At 37.7% G+C, this 24,803-nt stretch overlaps 1 protein-coding gene across 4 annotated transcripts in view; it reads left to right on the top strand.

Annotated features, from left to right (window-relative positions):
- Positions 1 to 24,803, top strand: part of ITPR2 (inositol 1,4,5-trisphosphate receptor type 2) — a 497,691-nt gene that overhangs the window by 165,953 nt on the left and 306,935 nt on the right. For all 4 annotated transcript variants that reach the window (XM_003926591.4, XM_074402941.1, XM_074402942.1 and 1 more), the window contains 8 exons: positions 1,527 to 1,668; positions 4,238 to 4,399; positions 8,681 to 8,853; positions 9,887 to 10,006; positions 10,124 to 10,309; positions 11,460 to 11,711; positions 12,164 to 12,308; positions 13,575 to 13,725. In XM_003926591.4, the coding sequence (XP_003926640.3) occupies positions 1,527 to 1,668; positions 4,238 to 4,399; positions 8,681 to 8,853; positions 9,887 to 10,006; positions 10,124 to 10,309; positions 11,460 to 11,711; positions 12,164 to 12,308; positions 13,575 to 13,725 (1,331 nt within the window). The remainder of the gene's footprint in view (positions 1 to 1,526; positions 1,669 to 4,237; positions 4,400 to 8,680; positions 8,854 to 9,886; positions 10,007 to 10,123; positions 10,310 to 11,459; positions 11,712 to 12,163; positions 12,309 to 13,574; positions 13,726 to 24,803) is intronic.

The raw sequence follows: 24,803 nt of genomic DNA, 5'->3' as shown, positions 1-24,803 counted from the left end.
ACATCACATTTCAATACACATGAAACATGCTTTACGTTGCTGTGGCTGCCTTCAGAGATTAAACGTAACTATGCCAGCGAATCCTGCCAGACACGATCTTCCAAAAGAAACAGATTAGGTTAAAATTTAAAATAGGCACACCAAGAAAACATAAAATCCCTGGAATTTTGGAGTGGTGTTTATGATCCCTGGAAGTATACTAAAATTTCTCTGGTTGACTAAATTATGGATTGTAGGTGTGTCCACTTGGCTCCATGAAGTGCATTCTCTTTCAAGACATATATCTGGAGATAGGATCAAGATGTTTTCTCACCAAAGGTATTGGAAGAGAAGAAAACAGATGTTTTTCAACTGAATACATTCTATACTTTCCTGGAATTGCTGAAGCTCTTAAAATATAGTTTTCTTATGCATGTATTCATGATTAGCATCATTATATTCACATGCTAATAACAGCAAATAAAGATGCTAACACTATATGGACAAAGCTAATTTAACTATTTATTGGTCAGCTTTTGTCTTATTCCAAAAAAATTCTGTGTTTATTGAATAATTAAGCTGTACTTCACCATTAATACGATTTTAAAAAATGCCTTGACTCTTCCAATACAGATTCCTCATCTGTTCACCCATTTTTGCAATAGCTTGAACCCCTGCCCCCTCCCTCAATTGACCAACACAAATGGAAAATGACAAAGAACAGGCAGAGGAAGGAGGAGGAAAAAAGTGAAGAGAGGAAGGGCTTTCAAGACACTTCCTGTACTAAATGCCACTGAAGTTCAAGTAATAGTTGTAATAATAACTATAGATTTAAAAGTGAACATTCGTGTATGGTTTTAGAATTTCATGATTTTGATAGATCATTTCATACAATTTTGAGTGTCAGATTGCTTACTCTGTCTCTATTCACAGGTCATTTAAATTTTTCCTATTCTGTACATTGAGTAAGTTGAAATGTGGTGAGGATTAGGAAATGTAGTTTGAGTTAACAGTAAAAAAAGAAATAAAAAAGATTTGTATTTAGGAATAGCATAGCTGTTTTCCCTTAAGCAGAAAGATGCTGCTTTGCTAGTCAGTTGTAGAAAGGCATCTGGAGGTGTCATTCTACCAACTCGTGTGTAGTTGTGACTCACATGGCTTTATCTGATAACAGCCTGCAAACACTTGATGAGAACTGGAGGTGCAAGTAGAGGTTGGAGATGCTGGAGAAGGAAGTTTCTTTGTAAAGGTTTAGGTAAACAGTAACTGCCTTAGAGATATCTTTCATCAATTAAATACTTTTTTTGTTATAAAATACCTTGTTTTCAAGTGTCTTGGTTCTTATTGTTTAATAAAAAGAAATTTCCATGGATTTGAGTTTCACTCCTGAAGAAAAAGTAAAATCTTCTGTCTCTCTGTCTGTCTGTCTGTCTGTCTGTCTGTCTACCTACCTACCTACCTACCTACCTACCTACCTATCATCTATCTATAAATTTTCCAAAATTAAGCACACCATAAAGTAAAATTTCCTTTTCATTTTGTGATAGGTTTGTAACCAAATTATTGGAAGACCTCATCTTCTTTGTTGCTGATGTGCCTAATAATGGACAAGAAGTTCTGGATGTGGTTATCACTAAGCCAAACCGAGAGCGTCAAAAATTGATGAGGGAACAAAACATACTGGCACAGGTGAATTTTTTCATGTACTAAATTTTTATATTTTATTTTCTGAATTATAGTATCAGGAAAGTCCTTGTAGTAGTTATCATTTGCTATGAAGCAAATGATCCCAAAACTTAGTGGCTGGAAACAAGATACTTCTTACCTCGCAGTTTCTGTGGATTAGTGATCTAGGCATGGCTGACGTGGGCAGATCTCACTCAGGGTCTCCCACCAGGCAGCAGTCAAGGTGTTTGCTGGGACTTCAGGCATCTCAAGGTTCAACTGAGAGAGGACTCACCTTCCCAGCCCCCTCACATGGGCATCTTGCAGGAGTACATCAAGACAAGGCAGCTTGCTTTCCTCAGAACTGAGGGATCCAAGAGAGAGCTAGAGAGAACGCTCAGGTGGAAGCTACCATCTTTGTATAACCTAATCTTAGAAATAACATCAGTTCTATTAGTTAGAAGTGAGGTAATAAATCCAACTTGTAGTTAAGGAAAGAGGATTCTATGAGGCTGTGAATATCAGGAGGCAGGAATATCAGGGGCCATTGTAGAGGCAGCCTACCATGGACCTGTAAAAACTCTGCATAGTCAGACTGTCTCGAGAAAATATGTGGAAAAATACCTAGGTAGAATTTCCAGGTGAACTTGGAAGGTGCCATCTCCATCTGCTTCCTACTTGTTTCCTTCTCTTCCCTAAAAAAGTAGGACAGTCTGTTCATCAGTTCACAAGTGCTCTGTATGATATTCTAGTCTTTTTCCTTGAAAGTACAGAGGTATTCCTATATTACATCTTCTTGAAATTGTTCATAACACGTCAGTAAATTAATTCACCTCCTGATGATATGCACATATGGACATGCCTACGTTTGTGTATTCTTTTTATTCTATTAAATGCTATTTAAATTATTTTGTTAATTGCTATTTAAATTAAATTAGATTATTTAAGTTATTCTGTTAATTGCTATTAAATTAATGCTGTTTAACATAAAATTGTATAAAATTAATTGCTGTTTGATAGATTAACATTTATCTTAATCCTTTTTAGGGCAGAGTGTATCACTGTAGGTTTCTTCATTAATGAAGTATAGATTCAAGGAACAAACCTAAAACATAAAAATCATGTTCTTGATATACATGTTCTTACTGATTTGGGAAAGGAAAATAGTAGACGTAATATTGGTTATATGTGGCTGATTGTCTGAAAATAAAAAATTGACTTTTTTCTCAAATAAAATAAAGGTTGTAAATCTAATAGGTCTTTTTTCAAAAACATCTTTTTTTAAAGTAATTCTTTTATAAAAACATTTAATTTCAAGACTTTTAGGACTTTGAATGATTTATTAATATTATTTTAACCAACATATGTCAAATATTTTATTTTTATATTATATATATACAAATTAAAGGTTTAGTGAATATAAAATTATTAAAGAAACTTTAGTTCATATCGTATTTCATGAATTGCAAAGAATAATTCCTTTTTATCTTGCTTTCATGTATTAATGCTCAATGCCCTTGACTCTGTGCTCTTTCATAGACAATTTCCTCATTCTAGCAGCTCATCTCCAGGTGATCCCACCTGCTGTCTTGCTGCTGAAATGAGTTATATTCCTCAGTGCTTTTTAAATGCTTCCTAACCACTAACCTTTTTACAAGAATCTGGTTTACTGGGTGCCACCAGCTGTCCCCGTGGCTCCTAATTTGTCACATTTGAATGCTGATACGTTCATTGATTTGGCCACATCTTTGTGTACAAACAACAGTAAATTAAGTCTTTTATAAAGTAGTTTAGAAGCAATGTCTGGAAGTCATTTTCTGATGTCAGTTTTAGTAAAAAGTAAATGTTTTCCTTATATTATTTTGATTTTGAAAGGTTGTAGAAAATAATAGAAGAAGGTATAAAGTCTATAGGAATCAACCTACATTTAAGTTCATCTGAATGTGTTCATTTACATATTGATACAATCAAACACATTCAGTTTCTTATTTTATAAAATATAATTTCTTTTTTTTTCTTTTTTTTTTGAGGCAGAGTTTCGCTCTTGTTACCCAGGCTGGAGTGCAATGGCACGATCTCGGCTCACCGCAACCTCCGCCTCCTGGGTTCAGGCAATTCTCCTGCCTCAGCCTCCTGAGTAGCTGGGATTACAGGCACACACCACCATGCCCAGCTAATTTTTTGTATATTTAGTAGAGACGGGGTTTCACCATGTTGACCAGGATGGTTTCGATCTCTTGACCTTGTGATCCACCCGCCTCGGCCTCCCAAAGTGCTGGGATTACAGGCTTGAGCCACCGCACCCGGCTGGTATAAAATATAATTTCTAAACAAAATTAAGCATTTTATTTAAAGAATGTTTTTGTCACTCAATTTAGGGGACCGTTTTAGCAGTGCTTTTCTAATCCATGATATGTTGGTCCTGTAACGTAAATCTTTTTTGCTTTTCCCCTTTACACTAATACTACTCAAATTTATGTGAGTGTTTTTTGAATCAATGTTCTTATTTGCTAAAAAAAAAAAAAAAAAAAAAAAAGTTGCAAAACATGTACCTCCATTCATCGGACTAGGTGGCTGTATTTATTCCTGATAGGTATTTGGAATTCTTAAAGCACCCTTTAAGGAGAAAGCGGGAGAGGGCTCAATGCTGAGACTTGAAGATCTGGGGGATCAAAGATATGCACCCTACAAGTACATGCTTCGACTCTGCTACCGCATCCTGAGACATTCTCAGCAGGACTACCGGAAAAATCAGGTCAGAGAGTAGCACCCATTTTAAACTGTTTCATATTTAAAGTATGGACAAGGTTCTTTGGTTATAATTCTACAGCATAGAAAGTGGGAATGGGAAATTTCACTTTGAAATGAAATGTTTTGTATTGAGGAATACATAAAAATGATTTGTGAGTATTTTTGAGTTGTATTGAACTTGCCTTTATTCTTCCATATGAAATAAGAATCACTGGGGGAGAATGTCCTAAGTACTAACATATGCCTGGTGTTGCCTTCTGGAGACCAGGGCATTCTGGTTCTATTATGTAAAGAGAAATGGAACATTTTTGGCTTGAGGTAATTGTTTAGTAGAAAACATATGTGAGAGAAAGAAGGGACACAAGAGAGAAAAGATAGAGTTGTGGGAATTCACAAGAGGGAGAGCTCAGTGGTAGCTTTGGGAACCAAGGAAGGATATTGGAGAAGGAAGCCTTTGAGTAGGATGAGAATCATTTTCATAAATTGGATAAGAAGAGGTTTTTATGAAGAGAGATCTATGAAATGAGAATGAAAGATGCTAGAAAGGGCATGTTTTCCCTAAGGATCTAGGGGTACAGTTAAGAGTTGCCAGTTGCAAGTGAAATTTTTCTTAAGTCTCATTTTTATCTTAAAAATGCAAGCCAGGTGTGGTGGCTCAAGCCTGTAATCCCAGCACTTTAGGAGGCCAAGGTTGGGGGATTACTTGAGGTCAGGAGTTCTAGACCAGTTTAGGCATTATAGTGAGGGCCCCATGTCAACAAAACCAAAAAATAACTGGGTATGGTGGTGTGTGCCTGTAGTCCCAGCTACTAAGGAGTATAAGGCTGGAGGATTGCTTCAGCTCAGGAGTTTGAGACTGTAGTAAGCTATGATCATACTAGTATTCTTTAGCCTGAGCAATAGAATGAGACCCTGCTTCTTAAAAAACAAAACAAAACAATCACAAACTTAATATTTTGCCATGTGTCCAATAATGTAAATGTCTGTTTAACATAAAATTATATAAAATTCATTATTGTTTGATAAATTAGTGTTTCTCTTAATCCATCTGAGGGCAGAGTGCATCACTGTAAGTTTCACTAACAAGTTTGGTCCATGAAGAAGGATGGTGTGGGAGAGGGCTGGAAGGGCAGGGCGGGCAAAGCCACTAGGGCCTAAGATGTCAACCCCAGAGAGTGGAGGTTATTTGGGAATAATTAGTAGTATTTATTGCATGCTTACTTTGTACCAGGCTCAGTTCTAAGTACTTGTCATGAATTAATTCAGTTAATAGTGAATTAAGATGAAGGACAGCGGCACAGAGAGGTTATTTAACTTGTACATGGTGATAGTTTAAGAATGGAGCCAGTATAAAAACCCAGACTCTGAATCATCACACTATTCCATCTTGGTAGTCTGAACATTATTGGGGAATAAAAAAACTATTTACTTTAGGAAGACTATGTTAAAACATTTTGGCTTCATAATTCTGTTAGAAGAATAAGAAAGGTCTGCAAAGAGTATGTAAAAACATTAGCTAGAAGATAAGTAATATGGCAAGGAATAGGAGTAAGCAAGGGGATGATACAAAGAAACCTTAAATATTGTCTAATATAATCCTAGTTATAAATACCCTTCTTGCTGATCCAAATGCTGTCACTAGAATTATTTTTCCCAACTTCATTGTATTCCTTTAAGATGGCAAGATGAAGTTGATAATGTTGTTCATATTTTTCTTTTTTGAAAAAGCATTAAGTACCAGAACATTAAATGTTCAACCTTCAAGCACTCAGAGTCAGTGTTGGGGGCTCCCAGTGTCAGACGCTGAGTTCTTAGTGGAGGTCTGGAGTAGGGAAGGGCAATTGAAAGGCTGCTTAATGTTTTCTCCTTGCTCTCATTTTTCTTCTTGGGTTTGGAGAAATATGCTTGCAAGACAGGTTACCACTTCACACATACAAGCAGTTCTGTATTATAGAGATTGAAATTAACAGAAAAAAAACTAATAGATCTACAGAGGCTATTCAGGGCCCTCAGGCCCATCAGATCCCACAATGTGCACCCGCCCTGATGGCTGTCAGCCTTTGGAAGGGTGCTTGGGAACCTTTCCCTTTTCTACAGCCCTGTGTTTTGGGATTGTGAGGAGCCAGATAACTTTGGATTTGGTTATTCCGCTAGTCACTAGTAGGTTCCCTGAGCAGTATGTCTTAAGTGGTGTCAGTTCTGTCTTTCAGGGTCTGGCATACATGGTTCTTTCTCACTCCCCTCTCAGTCTTGGCCAGGAATCAGTTTGTGCGTACACACACACACACACACACACACACACACACACACACACACGCCTACCCCTTCCTAGTCATATCACTCCTTTCAAGTACATGTTTATGCACTTTAGGGACCTGACTTCTGGGTTTCTTTGGAGCACAGAGATGGAGCATAGATGATAAAGGAATAAAGAATCCCTAGGATTTGTTGAGGGTTAGATTTTATTTTTCTTCCTTTTCTGTTGTGTGTTCTAATTGAATCTTAGTGATAACCGAGAAATATTTTTCTCATTTCTATTGAATTAAGAATGCTTTGTAGTAAGCATAAAGCAACTTTCTGATGTTTTACAACACGATTTAAAAACGTTCTGTATTATTATGTAGTACAAATTATATAGTATTATGCCTACAATTACTTTGTTTTACTTTATCTTCACCTATATGTTATAGTTCTAATAGGAAGTTCATATTTGACTTAGCACTAATCCATATATTTAATACTGAGTCTCTATTTATTACTATTTATAAAATTTGATACCACCCCTAATTTTATTTGATTATTTATTAACATCTTTGGATCTTTGCCTTATGCCAGAGTTTGCCTTAGACTACTATAGTAGTGATAAAAATGTGTAAATCAATATGAATCCTTAAAATGACACACTAACAGAAGACATTTACTTTACTTAACTGGCTACCCAATATACCAAGCCATCATTCTGAAAGGCCATGAAAATGCTGCCTAGAATTTAATTAGATTTGTGCAACCAATATCATTTTCAAGGAATAGGTATATTCTTGTAAATTTTACGTAAGGCAAAACCACTTTCTAATCAATAAATCCTCTCCTCATAGAAACAAAGACACGTTTCCAAGGAGAATCCCAAGGAATCAAAGTGAGAATGTTTCATGGTGGAAGGGGGTGAAGCTCACCAGTTCCATGGCAGTGTGAGATGTGCCTGCTTGTAGAACAAGGGAGATGGACAATAGTGGTTTGGGATATAGAAAAATTAATGTGATGAGTAAGGAGTAGATCAAACAATAACATGATCGAACCTCCCCAGTGGCTTTCTCTTACTTTTAGAATGAACTCTTTGCCCTTGACCACGGCTCACAGGATTCTTTTGACCTACCTCTCCAACTTCAGCTTTGCTTTCTGCCCCTTACTACTGCCTAGTTACAATGGCCACCTTCTGTTGATAGAGTACAGGCTTGGTTCTACTACCACAGGGCTTTTGCCCTGGCTACTCCCACTGCCTAGATGGCTTCCCTCTAGGCCTTTCAATGGCTGCCTTGTTCTCTTTGTTTCCATCCTAGCTCAAATGTCACTTCTTCAGCATCTACCCTATCTGACGTTCATAGCTTTCTCCAGTCCTCTGTTTGTTTCATTTCACTTGTCAACATGGAATGGAAGGGAATGGAATGTAGTAGGTTTTCAAGAAACATTTATTGGGCAAATGAATCTAATCAATAAGGTGATTAATCATATTACCCTTTATAGCTTTTTAAAGATGAAAAGTGTATGACATTTTACCATTATTTTAAAGAAAGGATTTTATAGATCATTGTAGCATATACACAAAAAAGGAATCAACCCAAGTCCATCTAAGACCGTCATGTAACAACCCAGATCCCATGTCTCATGAATGAGACATCAGGCAGTCATTTTCTTTTCTATAATTATGCCCAAGTCCTTGGCTATGCCTTTATGCAAGAGACAGAAGAAAAGCCAATCTGAAGTTATGTTATAAAAACTTATTTTAATTAGATTAATTTTTTTCCACTTAGACTATAAATACCTATATTAAAAATTATTTCTAGGTACATAATTTTTGGTAGAAGTTAAATAATGTATATGCCAGTATGTTTTCATTCACTTGCTCAAAAATCTCTATTTATTGAAAAATTATTTACTTGCTTTTCTTTTGAGAAAACTTTTAGTGAATTTTCTGTTATGAATAAATTAATCAATGTTGTTGATCCTAATAGAACCTGTTATTTCTAAGCTGTTGGCAGTGCGTTCTGACAGCCTTTCTTCTTTGCAGGAATATATTGCTAAGAATTTCTGTGTCATGCAGTCCCAGATTGGCTATGATATTTTGGCAGAAGATACTATCACAGCTTTGTTGCACAACAACAGAAAACTACTAGAGAAACATATCACAGCAAAAGAAATAGAAACATTTGTCAGTTTACTCAGGAGAAATCGGGAGCCAAGGTTTGAAATGATTCATGCAGTATTCTTTTCTAGTGGAGATGAGGCTTTATGTTTTGTTTTTAGAACTTTTAAAAGTTAGAATGCTTTCATATCACTAACTTTTATGGACAAACTATGTTGGGCTTATTGCTATAATAATTGTATATAATAAAGAGTTCTTACCTTATAAGAGATCAAAGCCCTTTGTGGACATACTTAAGTGTGGTTGATTTTCACTCTGAATCCTCGTGATTTCATAGACCTTTATGGTTTCTCAAAATACATTCATATACATGATCTCATTTAGATCCTTGCACACTTGTGTGAGATACACTGGTTGTATATTATTATCCCCATTTTAGAGATGAAAAAATAGAAACCTAGAGAGCAACTTGCCCAAGTGTACCCGAATAGGAATAGAATATGAGGTAAATCAAGGGTTTCTGACTCCACATCAAGTTCTTTTTCTGTCGTACCATGCTGCCTTATCTTGAAGAAATGAGTGCAGAAAATTCAAGCCAATTGTCAGTGGTTTCTTAGCTAATTAGTACAGCAAATAAATGCTAGAAGGTAGAAATGGGCTTCTGACTTGACCAGATCATAGTCATTTTCATTAGGCGTGTGCTCTATTTATGTATAATTCAGTACAGCATTAGCTTTGATCTGCTTTTGTTTTGATATTCAGCTCTGGGAGACTCACTTTAGGACAGATGAATGATTTTCTAAACATAAGTCATGGTGCTGTGGGAGGAATATAAAATAAATAGAAGCGAACACATCCTTTTTGAAACAAGGCTTGTATTAAAAAGAATTGTGTGTTTAATTTGTTTCTAATGATGTAGTAGTTAAACAACACATTAGACAAATATGTGGAAATAATATTTAAAAATGTAATAAGTTTATTTTGTTAAATTCCAAATTATGTCTTTATTGTGATGCTTTTATAAAATTCTTTGTCTTCATATTCCATTTAATTTTTCAAATTGTCTTTATTGTGATGCTCTTATAAAATGCTTTGTCTTCATATTCCATTTATTTTTTTTCCTTTTGCCAGATTTTTGGATTATTTGTCAGATCTGTGTGTGTCTAATACCACTGCTATCCCTGTAACTCAAGAACTCATCTGTAAATTTATGTTGAGTCCAGGCAATGCAGACATTCTCATTCAAACTAAGTAAGCCCAGATAATGGATGCATCTTTTTCCTGTTGATTATTTGTAAGCATTGTAGTTTTTGTCATATTTACAAGTACACTTCTTAGTATATTTTTGTATGTGCTATTTATTTGAAGGGTGGTCTCAATGCAAGCAGACAACCCCATGGAGAGCTCCATCCTTTCAGATGACATTGATGATGAAGAAGTTTGGCTATATTGGATTGATAGCAACAAGGAACCTCATGGCAAAGCTATTAGGCACCTTGCTCAAGAGGCAAAAGAAGGCACCAAAGCTGACTTAGAAGTTCTTACCTATTACAGGTTAAGTATTGTAGACAATCTTGTAATTCCCAATCTCACATATTAATTGAGAACTGGGTTGCTGTAGCCATTAGTTAGGTATCTATGAAGAGGCAATTTTAAAAGTCATATAAGAACTAGGGTAGCTGAAATATTTAGTATTATTTTAAATATTCAGAATAAAATTTAACATTTATATTTTATACATATACCACTTACGATTTCCTGGTTTTCTACTAGTTTGGAATTATTTTGCAGCCAAAGGGTTTATCCTATTGAGTAGAGTGGAGGCAGTTGAGACTCATGTTAGAACCTAGGTGATGGAGTTGAGAGGGATATAGACATGGGGCTAAGGAAATTGATTTGGCCACAAGGGTAGCTCAGAGCAAGTAAGCCAGAAGTTTAGTATGGAGTGGTTTATGGATATGTGGTAACCTAGGGCCTAAGAGAAATTGGTGCCTGTAGTTATGAAAGTTCAGCACTGGAATATGGCAGCTGAAGTACTGAAGGCAGTTCCTGGTGGTCAGTACATTGGGAGCAAGAACCTAGCTGGCATCTTTGAGTTGTAGGGATAGAAACCCAAGGCAGAAGCCCTGTAGCCAAGCTGGGCCCAAATGACAAGAATCAGAGAAAAACAGATGATGCCTTGTATTCCCTGGTTTCTACAGCTACAGCAACCAAACCAAAGGTGAATTCTTAATCTCAAAACTGGGCTGATGAAGCCAAGTGCACTCAGGCCATTTGGACTGATCACTTTTGGTTTGGGAACGGAGTGGCGTGCAACCTGGCATGTAGATACTAGAGCCTGAAGCTGAATGAGGCTGGGGAAGGTGGAGAGAGATGGTTTCATATGAGCTGTTGCCCATAGCCTTCAGCCTGAATGCAGTATTTGTAATGCTAGGAAACTGAGAATGGAGTGCCTAGAGACACTCTCCAGCAGACACATGTTGCTGGAACAAGTGAGAGGAATTGTAACTGAAGGGACATAGAGACAGTTTCATATATGTGTTGTCGTTTGCTCTTAATGATTAAAATAACTATTGGAGTTTGACTCCATTATCACCAATGCTTAGAAATACAGGTGTCTTAAACGTAGATACTGATTGGTGCCATGATGTTTAAAAACTTCCTCCAGATAAGACAATAATGTAATATGTATACTATTTTTAAGGTACCAGCTAAACCTCTTTGCAAGGATGTGCTTGGATCGCCAGTATCTGGCCATAAACCAGATTTCTACACAGCTCTCTGTAGACCTGATCCTGCGGTGTGTGTCGGATGAGAGCCTGCCGTTTGACCTCCGAGCGTCCTTCTGTCGCCTCATGCTCCACATGCACGTTGACCGAGATCCCCAGGAGTCCGTGGTGCCTGTTCGCTATGCCAGGCTCTGGACAGAAATCCCCACAAAGATCACAATTCATGAGTATGTTTGGAAAAATGTCTTGAGGCTTTGGAATCCAGCAGATGAACTCCACATCCAAAGTCTACAATTTTGAAATGAAACATGTGGAAAGGCATTTGTGTGTCCTAACTTGGGTTGTTAATCTTCTAAATGCAAATAAGATACTCTTTTTGAGGGGTGAAGTGATAACTCTCAGTGATAATAAAGGCACTTTCTGGAAAACAATAAAGAAGTAATATTGATGTAATGAGCAATAATTTAAGTACTGAATACTGTGGTAGACTGACTTAACTGCTTTACACATACGAACTCATTTCACAACAGCCCCATTTTACAGGTGAGGACCCTGCCCCTAGGAAGGCTAACTAATTTATCCAAGATTATGAACCTAGGAAACTAAAGGTTGTGTGTTTTCCTGTTTTTAAATGATTGCAATCAGTTTAACTTGCATTATTTTCTTTATGTATTTCCAGATACGATTCTATAACAGACTCTTCCAGAAATGATATGAAGAGGAAATTTGCCCTGACAATGGAATTTGTTGAAGAATATTTGAAAGAAGTTGTAAACCAGCCCTTTCCTTTTGGGGATAAAGAAAAAAATAAATTAACATTTGAGGTACTTTTCCCCTTTCATATTTAGAATGTTTTAGTAATTGGGTAGTTTAGTTCATGAAGTGTGATTTTTCTCTGCCATTTTAAAAAGATAGATTTGGTGCTTTGATGTCCAGTACAAAATATTTTATTTATAATGGTATATTAATTACTATTTCCGTTGATTTTTTTTGTTTGTTTTATTCATGTAAGGTTTTTTGCATGTAAAAAACAAAGGCAGTTTTGCTTATTTTGTAAAATGTTTGGATACTTTTCTATGTCTATGGAGATGATGTTTTTATTCTCATTGAACTGACTTGAAATATCAGTTTGGGGATATAGTGACAAAACTAGACCAAGGATGCTCTTACTTGATACCTGGTGTATTAGTTACCTATACTGGTGTGTAACAAATTACTTCATAACTTTGCATCCTGAAGCAACAAACATTATCATAGCTTCTATGGGTCAGAAACCTGGGAGTAGCTTAGCTGGGTGGTTCTGGCTCAGGGTCTGTGATGGAGTGGCCAGCAAGCTGTTGACTGGGACTGCAGCCATCTGGGGCTTGACAGTCTGTTTCTAAGGTCCCTGGAGGGGTTGTTGGTTACCATACCTCCTTGCTGGCTGTTGGCACCTCAGCTTCTTGCTATGTGGGCCTTTCTGTAGGCTGCCTAGGTGTCCTCATTACATGGCACCTGGCTTCCTCAGTGCAAGCCATCTGAGAGAGAGTCCAAGATAGAAGTCACAGTCTTCTGCAATCTAATCTTGGAAGTGACATGTAATCACTTCTGTTGATCATTTGGACCAACTCTGGTACAGTGTGGTGGGGGGAGACTGTGCACTGGGGACCACATCTTGGAGGTAGACTCTGACACTTGGAATGCCCTGTGCTGTCCAGAAGACCACAAAGCAGCTTAGGGAACATATATTTCTGGGCAAATTTCTTGGATAGTAGCCATTTATTAAAGCAATTAATTAATGCAATCATTTATTAAGTGGCATCCTGCCGACTTAAATGAGTTAATGTTTAATTAGGATGTAAATAATTGTGGTATAAATTTTGTTGAGAACCTTAAAGCACCCTGAATCTTATTTGGATTTAGTTCCAGACGTGAATAAATCAAAGTTCAAGAGGTTGTTTTTACAAGTATTTTAATTCCTAGGTGTTAAAGAATTAGGAAGTTTAGAAATAGCTGTACTAATTTAGATAATAAAAAAGCCAATGTTTATTTCAGTTCCTAATTTTTTTCCATTCTTTCACCCTCACCCCTCACTTTTTTTTTAAATTAAGGTGGTCCACTTGGCTCGGAATCTTATATACTTTGGATTTTATAGTTTCAGTGAGTTATTAAGGCTAACAAGAACACTTCTGGCTATTTTAGACATTGTACAGGCTCCCATGTCATCATACTTTGAAAGATTAAGCAAATTTCAAGATGGAGGTAAGAATTTTGAGAAATGTTATAATATCATTGTTATTACTTGGAAGATAAAAAACAAAACTACAGAGAAGGGGGTGCTATTGTGTACCTGATAATATATGTGTGCATATGAACACAAGTCATTTGATAGGTCTGAGTGATAATATGGTGGATTTACAAACATGCATCTCTGTTTATAATGCTAAAGGTTTGAAAGTTAAGTTCATAAGATCAGATTCCATCTTTAGCAACTAACATTATGGTCAAGCCACTCATGAAAATATTATGTGTTAAAAATGAAAACATCTTGATATTTATGGCCATCTTGATATGTGTCATCAGCTGGCTGTGCTCCACAGCAGGGCTTAGAAAGATGGGAGGAAAGGGCTGGCAAAGTATCATGCCAGAGAAGTAGTGAATGCCACTCCAGTGTGGGAACCTGTGGAGTGAAGTAGAGAAGAGGCTTTCAAGGTAGAATGCCTATATTCAAACCCTGCCTTGACCATTTAGAAGGAACTTACCTTCTCTATGATTTTTCATTTCTCACCTGAGATATGAAGATGATAATAATAATATCCTTCTCACAGTTTCCTTGCAAGAATTAAGGGAATGTGTATAATATATTCAATGGACTTTCAACAGTGCCTGTCTCAAAAGTCAATACAAAGTTTTATGATGATTGTCTTGGGTTGGATACCCTAAAAACATCCTGAGATAGAGTCTTGTTTTATAGAAGGTATATTGAGGATTGCACTTGGATATATATCCAAGTTAGGAAGTGAGGAAGGTAGGACTGGGCAGACGGAGAAGCTCATCTGCAATGCAGTTATGACTGAGTCCTGAGCTGATCCATAGGGAGCTCTGGAGCTGGGATGCTCCTTGGAATTGTCACAAATTAAGGCAAGGGAGGCCACACTTTGTATCTGTATCAGCCAGCTATCAGCTACGTGGCTTCATCTTGGTGGGGGCTGTGTAACATTGAGTAAGAGTCTGTCCTAGTGAGAGATACAGCTGTAAGTAGTTAGCAACCAGGATGCCCAGGGCAATAAGAGCCTCAGACCTGAAGAGGGAACATGGGTGGATAGAATAGTATCCACTACAACATCCACTACAGGATTAAAAGGGCAAAACAAGAAATCTAATTTCAGACATAAAGAAGAAATATCTAATTAAGGATTACAAATGGGCAACGTACAGTAAGCTGAAGTAATTAATTGCTGCCATCCAAATCTCAATTTCTTTTATATCTTTCAAAAAACTGTACAAATCAGTAAGAAGCCAATTGAACCACAGAAATGCCTCACCTTCAACATAACTAGAAGCTAGGGGACAGTGCAAATGCTAGTTACTGTTAAGTAGAAAAATAAACATTCATTTTTAGTACAGCTGCCTGGTGAGCTCCCATTGCAAGCTTTGAGGATGGCGAGTGGTTTTCGGAGAAACCGAAGAAGAGAAAAGGGATCGTGTGCAAAGGGAATGAAATGAAATTGTATGAAAATCATCCTCAGAAAGAGAAAGTCTATTTAGGTGTGAAAATATGGAAAAAGTATCCAGGTAGATAAAAGCACCAATTAAAAAAGAAGGAACTTGAAATAGCACAGGGAGCTTCCAGGGATGAACAAGGTTGCAGGTAAGGGAAGGGTACCCCTTCAAGTCTTTTGGTGAAGGAAAAAGAGGCAAGATGGGGAGATCTAGAATACCACAAGACAAAAGAAACCCGAAATATTGATGGACGTTATCACTCCTCCACCGACCTCCACCAAAAGCCACGTTTTAAAGAAACTGCACTTCATAACTCTGACAGGAGGGGGCGCTCTTGAACCAGAGAGCCTATAAACCCACTCATTCTCAATCCTGGTCACCAAATGTGTAAATGTCATCAGTCTCACTATGTGAAACTGCTGTAAGACCAAAACAAAATGAAAAAATCAAAACACTTCAGTGGATGGAAATTCCTCTCTGAAAAGCTACTGTGAAGCAGAAAAATATTTAACATGATACTCTAAATGGAATTAAGTAGCTTCTAGCACATTGCACTGTGGAAAACATTTTGACTCATAAATTCAAACACTAAGATCAGAAATGGACTAAAAACCAAGAAGAAATGAAATAAAAATTGAACTCAGGAAAGAAATAGAGTAAAATAGTTGCCTTTATTTATTCATTTATTTTTACAAATACAGATTAAAATATGAGGTGTCAAAGAGAGAATAGATTTGAAGGAAAATCTATTAGGGGACATTGAAGAAAGGCAGGAGAACAATGAAGAGAATGACAATGATCCAAAGAAACAAGTGGTGAGGGTGGGAGGGAAAGTGGTTGAAATGGAAGGAAGGCAAAGAAGAGCCACCATATGAATAATTGGAGTCCCTGAAGAAGAAAAACAAGAAAATGGAATAGAATAAATATTTAAAATTTCAATCAAAGAGAACATCCTGGAAATAAAAGCAACCTGAATCTACATGGTGTGATTATCCAGAATGGTAATCTATAAATAATAATAAAATGATTATATACAGTATATATTCAGAGAGAGAATAAAAAGGGTTTGAGGGAGGAACCATGAAAGCAAATCGAGAAATAAGGAAAGGGTATATGAATATCCTTTACTATTATTGCATCTTTAATGTAAATTGAACATTTTATAAAAATAAGTCTGTGCACAACATATGAATGAGAACGAAGCAGAGACTAAGAACTGTAGTTGTTAATAAAAGAGCAGGTACGTGTACATGGTCTATACAAATTCTGCTGCCTGAATCTCACTAGTAAGACTCCTTTTACTACTCCCAAGGGGTACATAACACTTGAAATGTCCATAATAAAGCTTCCTGTTATGATGCTTTTACAATCTTCAGTCTAAACTAAATTATTCTTAGAAAGCTAGAAATTCATCCTGACTTTCAAAATCTGCCTTCAGTGTTTCACCATAAAGAGTATTTTATTAAAGATTTATTTTTTTAAAGCAGTTTTAGGTTCACAGCAAACTTAAGAGGAAGATGCAGAGATTTTTTTTTATTTATCACCTGCCCCGCAACAGGCATAGCCTCCCCATATTAACATCTCCCATCAGAGTGGTACATTTGTTACAATTGATGAACCAACATTGATATCATTACTGCCAAATTGCATTGTTGACATTGGATTCACTCTTGGTGTTGCACATTCTATGTATTTGGACAAATGTATAATGACACATCTCTAACATTATAGTATCATACAGTGTCTTTTCACTGCCTTAAAAATTCTCTGTGCTCTGCGTATTCAACCCTTCTCCCACCTCCTCACCACCCCCTGGCAACTGCTGATCTTTTTCTCTCACCATAGTTTTGCCTAAGGAAAATGTTTTTTTTCCCCTGGAAAATTTGCTGCCTTGTTTGCACTCTTCACCATCCTGTTAATATCTGCCCTCAAAGACACATACATTTATTTTTTATAATTCTCATTTTTTAGTGAATTCCATTTACTTCTAGATACCTTAATTACTCTTTTGCAATCTGATAATCATTTACTAATTTATTTAATAAGAAACTATTGAACAATTACTATATGCCAGACACAGTTCTAGTCACTGGGAATAAGTAACGAACAAGCTAAACAAAGTTGTTAGCCACAGGGAAGACAATTAATAAATAGGCAAAATTTCTTTTTTCTATCTATCTACCTACCTACCTACCTACCTACCTATCCATCCATCCTTTAACACCTGATAATGTTGTGAAGAAAAATAAAGTAGGTCAATGATATGAAGACTGATGGAGTGCAGACTTTTGCTTTAAGTTTGATGGGCAGTCTCTGGAAGGATTGAGAAGGGATTGATATGATCTGCTCACTGAATGGAGAATAGAGAATATGTGGGCAAAAATGTCAATGTAATGAAAGATAAAGGAGGGCTGAGAAACAGTTTCAGATTAAAGGAGATTAAAGAGACATAACAACTAAATGCAATATGTGATTCAGTACTGGACCCTGGATTAGGAGAAATATTATCTATAGAAAACATTATAAGCACAAGTGATAAAATTTGAAAACAGATTGTGGGAATATGGATTGCATATTAAATTTTAATATTGTATCAGATTTCCTAACTTGTGTAATTATACTGTGCTTAGCTAAGCCAGAGTACTTGCTTTTAGCAAATACATGGTGAAAAATTGAAAGTTGAAAGGTTATGATATCTGGAACTAAGTTCCAAATAGAGCAGGAAAGATGTGTGTGTGTGTGTGTGTGTGTGTGTGTGTGTGTGTGTGTGTGTATGTGTGCCTGTGTGCATGTGTGTGTGGGGGGGAGGGGGTGTATGTGGAGACAGACGCAAATGTGGCAGCATTTGTGAATCTAATCAATCTGGGCAGAAGCTATGTGGGAGTTCTTTGTACTATTCTTGCAATTCTTCCTATAAATTTGAAAGTTTTTTAAAACAAAAAAGTTAAGAACTTAGAGAATTAACCTGGTAGTAAAAGGATTTATGTTATGCAAGGTGACAATTCAATCTTCAAGAATGACCTTACAACTCTACTAGGAGATGTGTTATTAATATTATAGCTGGGTTCTCTATTAGAGTATAAATTCCTAACAAAAGTTCTGTGAGACTGTATACATTCTTAACAGAAGATGCAAGAAGAAACACTTTCCTGGAATCTCCAAATGTGGATGCAGGATTGTCAAGCATGGGAAAAATTCCTGTGGTGCAGTGTGAGACAAAGGTCGATGCCAGAGAGGAAATCCCAGATTGTGGAAAGTACCTAGAGAAAAGAAAAAAGAACTACTGTTTTAAAGATCAACTTCTAGGAGTCATAGCAAATGTTACCACATTTCAATACTCAGTGTATCATCCTCTTGGCTCTTTGATATCTAAATAATTTGAATGGTATTTTCTTCTTTTTTTATACGGACTTCTTTCATACTGTAAATGTTTTTTCTCTTTTAATGAAACTTTATCTTCAATGGGAAGTCATTTGCAAAGTAAATTTTTTTTTAAAAAGTGGTTTTATAAACACTATTGCTGGATAGACCCGTTCCTTTAAGTAAGTGAGACAGTTCTGTATGCTCATACCATGTCTGGAAAATTTTATGCAATAGAATTACATCTTTTTTATCCCTCTCTTACTTCCCACTTGCTAATTCTTCTCCAGCACAGTTGGGGTTGGACATGCAGAAAAATGTGTTTGGCAGGTCAGACGCAGGGGAGCGGAAGAGGAGGCATATCTAGAAGGAAAGGCTTACAGTTCCTGGAGTTCCATTTTGTGCCAGCCTCAGTGGCGCCAGGCTTAACTAGGATATGCATGCACAGCATTCATTTGTTTTTCTGGGAAATCCTGTAGGTTTAGATGCTAGTGATGAGTGTTTGTGGTGGTGGAAATGGCTGGCTTGGAAAGTGGCAATTCCAGACGTTTTCTTCTTCTGCCTCCTTGGTCACACACGCAGCCCACCTCAGTGTCACTGTGAGTTGTCCCCATCCTAGAGCTGGTTGGGAGTCTGCATTCAGCTTCCAAGCTGTGGCTGCTCCCTGTCACAATGTAGTTGGCATGCTCGGCAGAAATTGCTAGGCTCAGAAGTAGCTTTTCATCTTTGTGCTCTAAAGGTGGTCCATTCAGAAAATGATTGAGGCTTGCTCTTATGGAGACACGGGGAGCTGGCACTGCTCCAGCCTTCACTGTAGTGAAATAGAAGATTTAGGTCTTCAGAACTATAAATGTAATACCTTTCATTGGCTGTACAGTCACTTAAGAAATAATTGTTTTCAGACAAATGTATTTGCTCCCAGGAGGCTGTGTTGTTGAGTCAATTTGCTTTACCTAATACTTATGATTTGCTGTCAGTGATTTTAAATGCACAGGCACCATTCAGTGTAATAGATCTTTTGAGTAGAAGGATTATGGCAAGCTCTGTTCTTCTTTGTCACTTATAGAAGTTAAAAGCAAATGAACATATGCACTGATAAACTGAATATTTTCCATATTCTTTGCAAACATTTCATTTTTAAAGTTTTCATCTTTTTATACTTGCCGAAGGATATACAATCCAAAGCTTTCTATTTCTACTAATAATTAAGAGCCGTTTTTTTCTTTTATAACAGCGCAGGTATATTTTGTTGTACTGGAGAGTCACTTGAATAGTTGAGGACAAATGTGAATCTCACTTACACATCTATGGAACAGCATGCCATGTGTGTAACTATATCATTTGAGTATCCTATCCTTTCCATGTGAATATGTATGTGGTTAGAATAGAGAAGTTGACAGAGTCTGGAAATGGTTTGGGTCTGTTTTGTTACTTAGTTATCCTGTTAATATCCTTCTACTTATCTGTGTTTGCTGTTTGAATTGAACTGGGGTTCAACTTTGAATCTCCAACATGGAACAATAAAGTCTACATTGTTGAGTGAACTTTGGACTTTAAATTAGAGTGTCTAATACACCACTACAATTTCTTTTCACTATCGTCTTCCTTCCCATCCTTGAACTCACCGTAATTGGAAAAGCCAGTAGATCATAGAAGACGATCAAAAGACCAACCAAGAGCTGAATAGTTTCTTTGTAGCTTCTCTCATTTTGCTTTTTCACAATTCCAAATTCTTGGTAGCTTCCATAGCTAAGCACTGAAATGGGGGCCTGTTCCCAGTTAGTAACCAGATAATCCCTTTTGTTGGCATATACGTTATGATGTAGAAAATGAGGAGTCACTAAAAAAAAAAAATCAATGGAGAATTCCATTTGTTTGTAGGACTTCTTTTTCTTTGAGGTTTCAGGGTTGGAAATGAAGTGCCTTTGGCCTTAGGGAATAAGATACAGGCAACCACAACAGCCTGGAATTATCCACCTTCCCTGAAATGATTCTGCTGTCCCGAGTGACTTACAGCCCTGTGGACCCAACTCAGGGTAGGGCGGAGATAGGAGGCAAAGTGATGAGATGCACTTTGAATATATGTGTGTCCAGGAGTACCCCTTCACCTAGGAGATTTGGGGAACAAAGTAAGAGGATGTCAACTCTCCTTCCTGGCAAAGAACCACTTGCTTCTTCAGTTTAAATTTTTTGGTTGTTTGTTTTCCTTTATAGGGACTTCACATTATCCACTTTGAAATGTTTTTTCCTGGCAGCATAGTTACTGTTAAAAAGGAGAAGGGAAGCTGAGATGAGAGGGGTGGGGAAGAAACATTTTAAAATATTGTTGTATGGGTGAGAAAGGAAGAGAATATTTGCAGCCAAAAAAAAAAAAAACTGCCTAAAAATAATTTCTTCTTTATAAAACTATGAAGTTAGTCTAAATATGATCTTTGCAGTCTCCTTTAGTTCAAAACTGATTCTTTGAAGATTAGTATGTAATCTTTCTTTATTCATCGAATGGCATTCGATGTGTGTGTGTGTGTTGTGAAACACTTTTAAGCAAATTCTATGAAACTTTTGTTCTGATTAATAGCTATGATTGTTCTTTATAAGACACCAGCTTGAATGTCTTGAAACCAGACGCCCTAGTTCACTGAATATACCCGTAGTATCTTACAAAAAAAAAGGAGGGGGGCGGAGAAAGAAAGGGAGAAAAGAAAGTCTCAACTGAATGTGAGGTGAGACCATGAGGAAGTATATATGTGGAGATGGGGCATTAGAAAGAACAGAAAAGGGTTCAGTTTAAGGATCAAAACCAAAGAGCACATACCTAAGGTGCAAGCTAGCTTCCTTTTAAAGACTCTTGCCAGTGTTCCTCTCTTTTTAATTTTTCACCTGACTGCACTCTTTTAAGGTCTCTGCAAAGGAGTTAAGTTTGCAGTGGAGTTCACAGTGCTAAGGAGTGTTAACAAAGTTTATGTGCAAAGAGAAGGCATCACCAATTACTGTTCATCACTTGAAAAACGCAAAGAGAAGGCATCGCCAATTACTGTTCATCACTTGAAAAACTCTTCATGGATTTCTGGACATGCTCTTCCCAGCACCATGCTACCTCTGGACATTCAGGGTGATTTTTCTTGAGATGGCCCGATTCTGTCTGTCTTCCCTCTGTCCATGCTCTGCGTTCAGTGAAGTCCCTTTGCTTCTGAAAGAACTGTCTTGTCTTGATTACGTACCATGTTCCCCACCCTTACCCATCTTGCATATGCAGTTACCTTCTTCCTGTACCTTCTCTCCATCCAAATCATAAACTTAAATCAAGGGAAGCTTTAGACTCTAAGAAAAGGCAGGAACATGGGTATACTTCCATCCACAGTGGTAGGTTTCTTTCTTGTCCCTTCATGTCTGTGTGTATTGTATGAGATGAGCATGTACTTCTCATAACATCTTGAAATTCTTCCACTGATTTTTAAATAACAGCAGCAAGGACAATAATTCTCAGCAATTCTGTATTTATTGCCAGTTGTGTTCCTCAGGAAGCAGACTCTGGGACAGGATTAGCATGAAGGAGACTTGTTAAGGAGAGCTCTTAGGAGCAACACCAGTGGAATGGAAGCAAAAGCAGGATTGGGAAAGGGAGAAGTGATGCAGTTTAGTGGAGGCATCTGGGAAGTTGGTTGGGATGTCCTTCAGGACTGTCTCCATTAGGGTGAGGGCACTGAGCCTTTATGTCCCTGTAGGCTGCTCTGGAATGGGTAAGTGACCTTGCTTGAGGGACCTCTCTTCACACTAGTTGTCTTAGTCTGCCTGGGCTACTGTAATAAAAATACCATATACTGGGTGGCTTGTAAACAACAAGCAATATCTCTCACAGTTCAGATGGCTGGGAAGTCCAAGATCATGGTTGATATGGTTTGGCTGTGTCCTCACCCTAATCTCATCTTGAATTGTAGCTCCCATAACTCCCATGTGTCATGGGAAGGGCCCAGTGGGAGGTAATTAAATCATGGTGGCAGGTTTTTCCTATGCCATTCTTGTGATAGTAAATCTCACGAGATCTGATGGTTTTATAAAGGGGAGTTCCCCTGTACATGCTCTTTGCCTGCTGCCATGTAAGATATTACTTTGCTCCTCATTCGCCTTCAGCCATGATTGTGAGGCCTCCCCAGCGATGTGGAACTGTGAGTCAGTTAAACCACTTTCCTTTATAAATTACTGCATATCAGCCATATCTTTATTAGCAGCTTGAGAACAGACTAATATAATGGTGCCAGCAGATTCAGCATCTGGTGAGAGCCTGCTTCCTGGTTGATAGATGGTGCTTTCTATTGCCTGGGTTCCACAGCTCAGCAGGGCATCCTTTGGAATCCAGGTGGAAGCAGCAACTCCTCCCCAACCCAACTCCCCCACAGCTTTGCAGGACACAGCACATGCTATAATGGCACCTACTGGAGCCATACCTGGGGCAGCCCAGGAGCTCAGTGATGGGGTATGGGGAAGTAAAGCCCATGATGTGAGGTGGTACCCCCTCTTTTGAAATCTTTTTGCCCCCTAGCTCCTTATATTCTGGGCCTGTGATGGAAGGGGCATCCCTGATGATCTCCTAAATCTGTTGGGATTATTCTCCCATTGTTTTGGACAGTAGGTCCTGGCTTCTCTTTAGCTGGCTAACTCATCTCCCCATTGTCATGATAAATAGCACCTGGCTTCCCTTGAGATGCCTGATCCATAGTAAACTCTTTATCAAATGGTCACTTGGCCACACTTCCAAACAGACTTTCTCATATTTTTCAGTATAGATAGGCTGAAGGATTTTCAAAAAATTTAAGTTCTGTTTCCTTTTTATTAACAATTTCGTCTTTAAGCCATTTCTCTTTTCTCACATTTTGCTGTAAGCAGTCAAGAGGAACCAGACATTCTGTCAACACATTGCTTACATATTTTTCACCCAAATATTCAATTGCATCTCTGGCAAGTTTTACCTTCTATAAAACAGTAGGGCATGAACACAATTCAGCCGTTTGTTGTTACCTTATAACAAGGATGGCCTCTTCTGTAGTTTCCAGTAAGATGTTCCTTATTTCTATCTGAGACCTCCCCAGCATGGACTTCAACATCCATATTTCTACCAATGTACTGTTTGTGACCTTCTATGAATTCTTTAAGAATACTCTTAGAGAATTCTAAGAGTGTGAGAACTACAAGTTTTCTCTATAGCTTTCCTCCTGTCCTCTGAGACTTCACAGAATCATCCTAAATGTTTATGGCAATGTTGGCTTTTTCTAGGATGCACCTCAAAACTCCTCCAACTTCTACCTACTACCCAGTTTCAAGGCACTTTTACATCTTAGATATTTCTTATAGTAGCAACCCACTTCTTGGTATTACAGTTTTCTGTCTTAGACTGTTTGGATTGCTATAATAAGAAATACCATAAATTAGGCAGCTTCTAAACAACAAACATTTATTTCTCATAGTTTTGGAGGCTGGGAAGTCTAAGATTATAGTGCCTGCAGATTTGGTGTCCAGTGGGGGTCTGTTTTTGGATCACAGATTGCATCTTCTTACTGTGTTCTGACCTGGGGGAAGGGCAAGGGGAATCCATTTTGGGCGTCTTTTAAAAGAACCCTAATTCCATTCATGAGGACTCTTCCTTCATGACCTAATCACCTCCCAAAGGTTCTACTTCTAACGCCATCTTTGGAAGAGAGTATCTCAACATATACATTTTGGGGGACACAAACACAGGGCTGGCAGTTGAAGACTGTCCTCTGAGTAGCACTCCGGCAGCTTGGGGAGTAGTCCTTCACTTCTGAAAGGGAATATGGGCAGGACCATCACAACATCCACGACCGTTATCTTCCTTTCTAGTGCCCTGAGTGTGAGCATTTTGGGTCAAGACTCAGATCTTGTCTTGGTCCATTTTGCACAGCAGGCCTTTTGTGGAATGTTTTTTTTTTAGATGTTGAGGAAGATTTCTGTGCCATTGTCATGTTCTGAGTTTGTTTCTCTCTCTTTATTTATTTACTTTTTTTGAGATGGAGTCTCGCTTTGTCATCCAGGCTGGAGGGCAGTGGTGTGATCTCAGCTGACTGCAACCTCCACCTCCCTGGTTTAAGCAATTCCCCTGCCTCAGCCTCCTGAGTAGCTGGGATTACAGGCACACGCCACCATGCCTGACTAATTTTTTAATATTTTTAGTACAGACAAGGTTTCACCATGTTGGCCAGACTAGTCTCGAACTCCTGACATCGGGCAATCCACCCTGCTCAGCC

The sequence above is a fragment of the Saimiri boliviensis genome, chromosome 7 (genome assembly GCF_048565385.1).
Source record: "Saimiri boliviensis isolate mSaiBol1 chromosome 7, mSaiBol1.pri, whole genome shotgun sequence".
Classification (NCBI taxonomy): Eukaryota; Metazoa; Chordata; class Mammalia; order Primates; family Cebidae; genus Saimiri; species Saimiri boliviensis.
The sequence above is the reverse complement of the archived record's forward strand: the minus strand, read 5'-3'. Positions and strand labels throughout refer to the sequence as shown.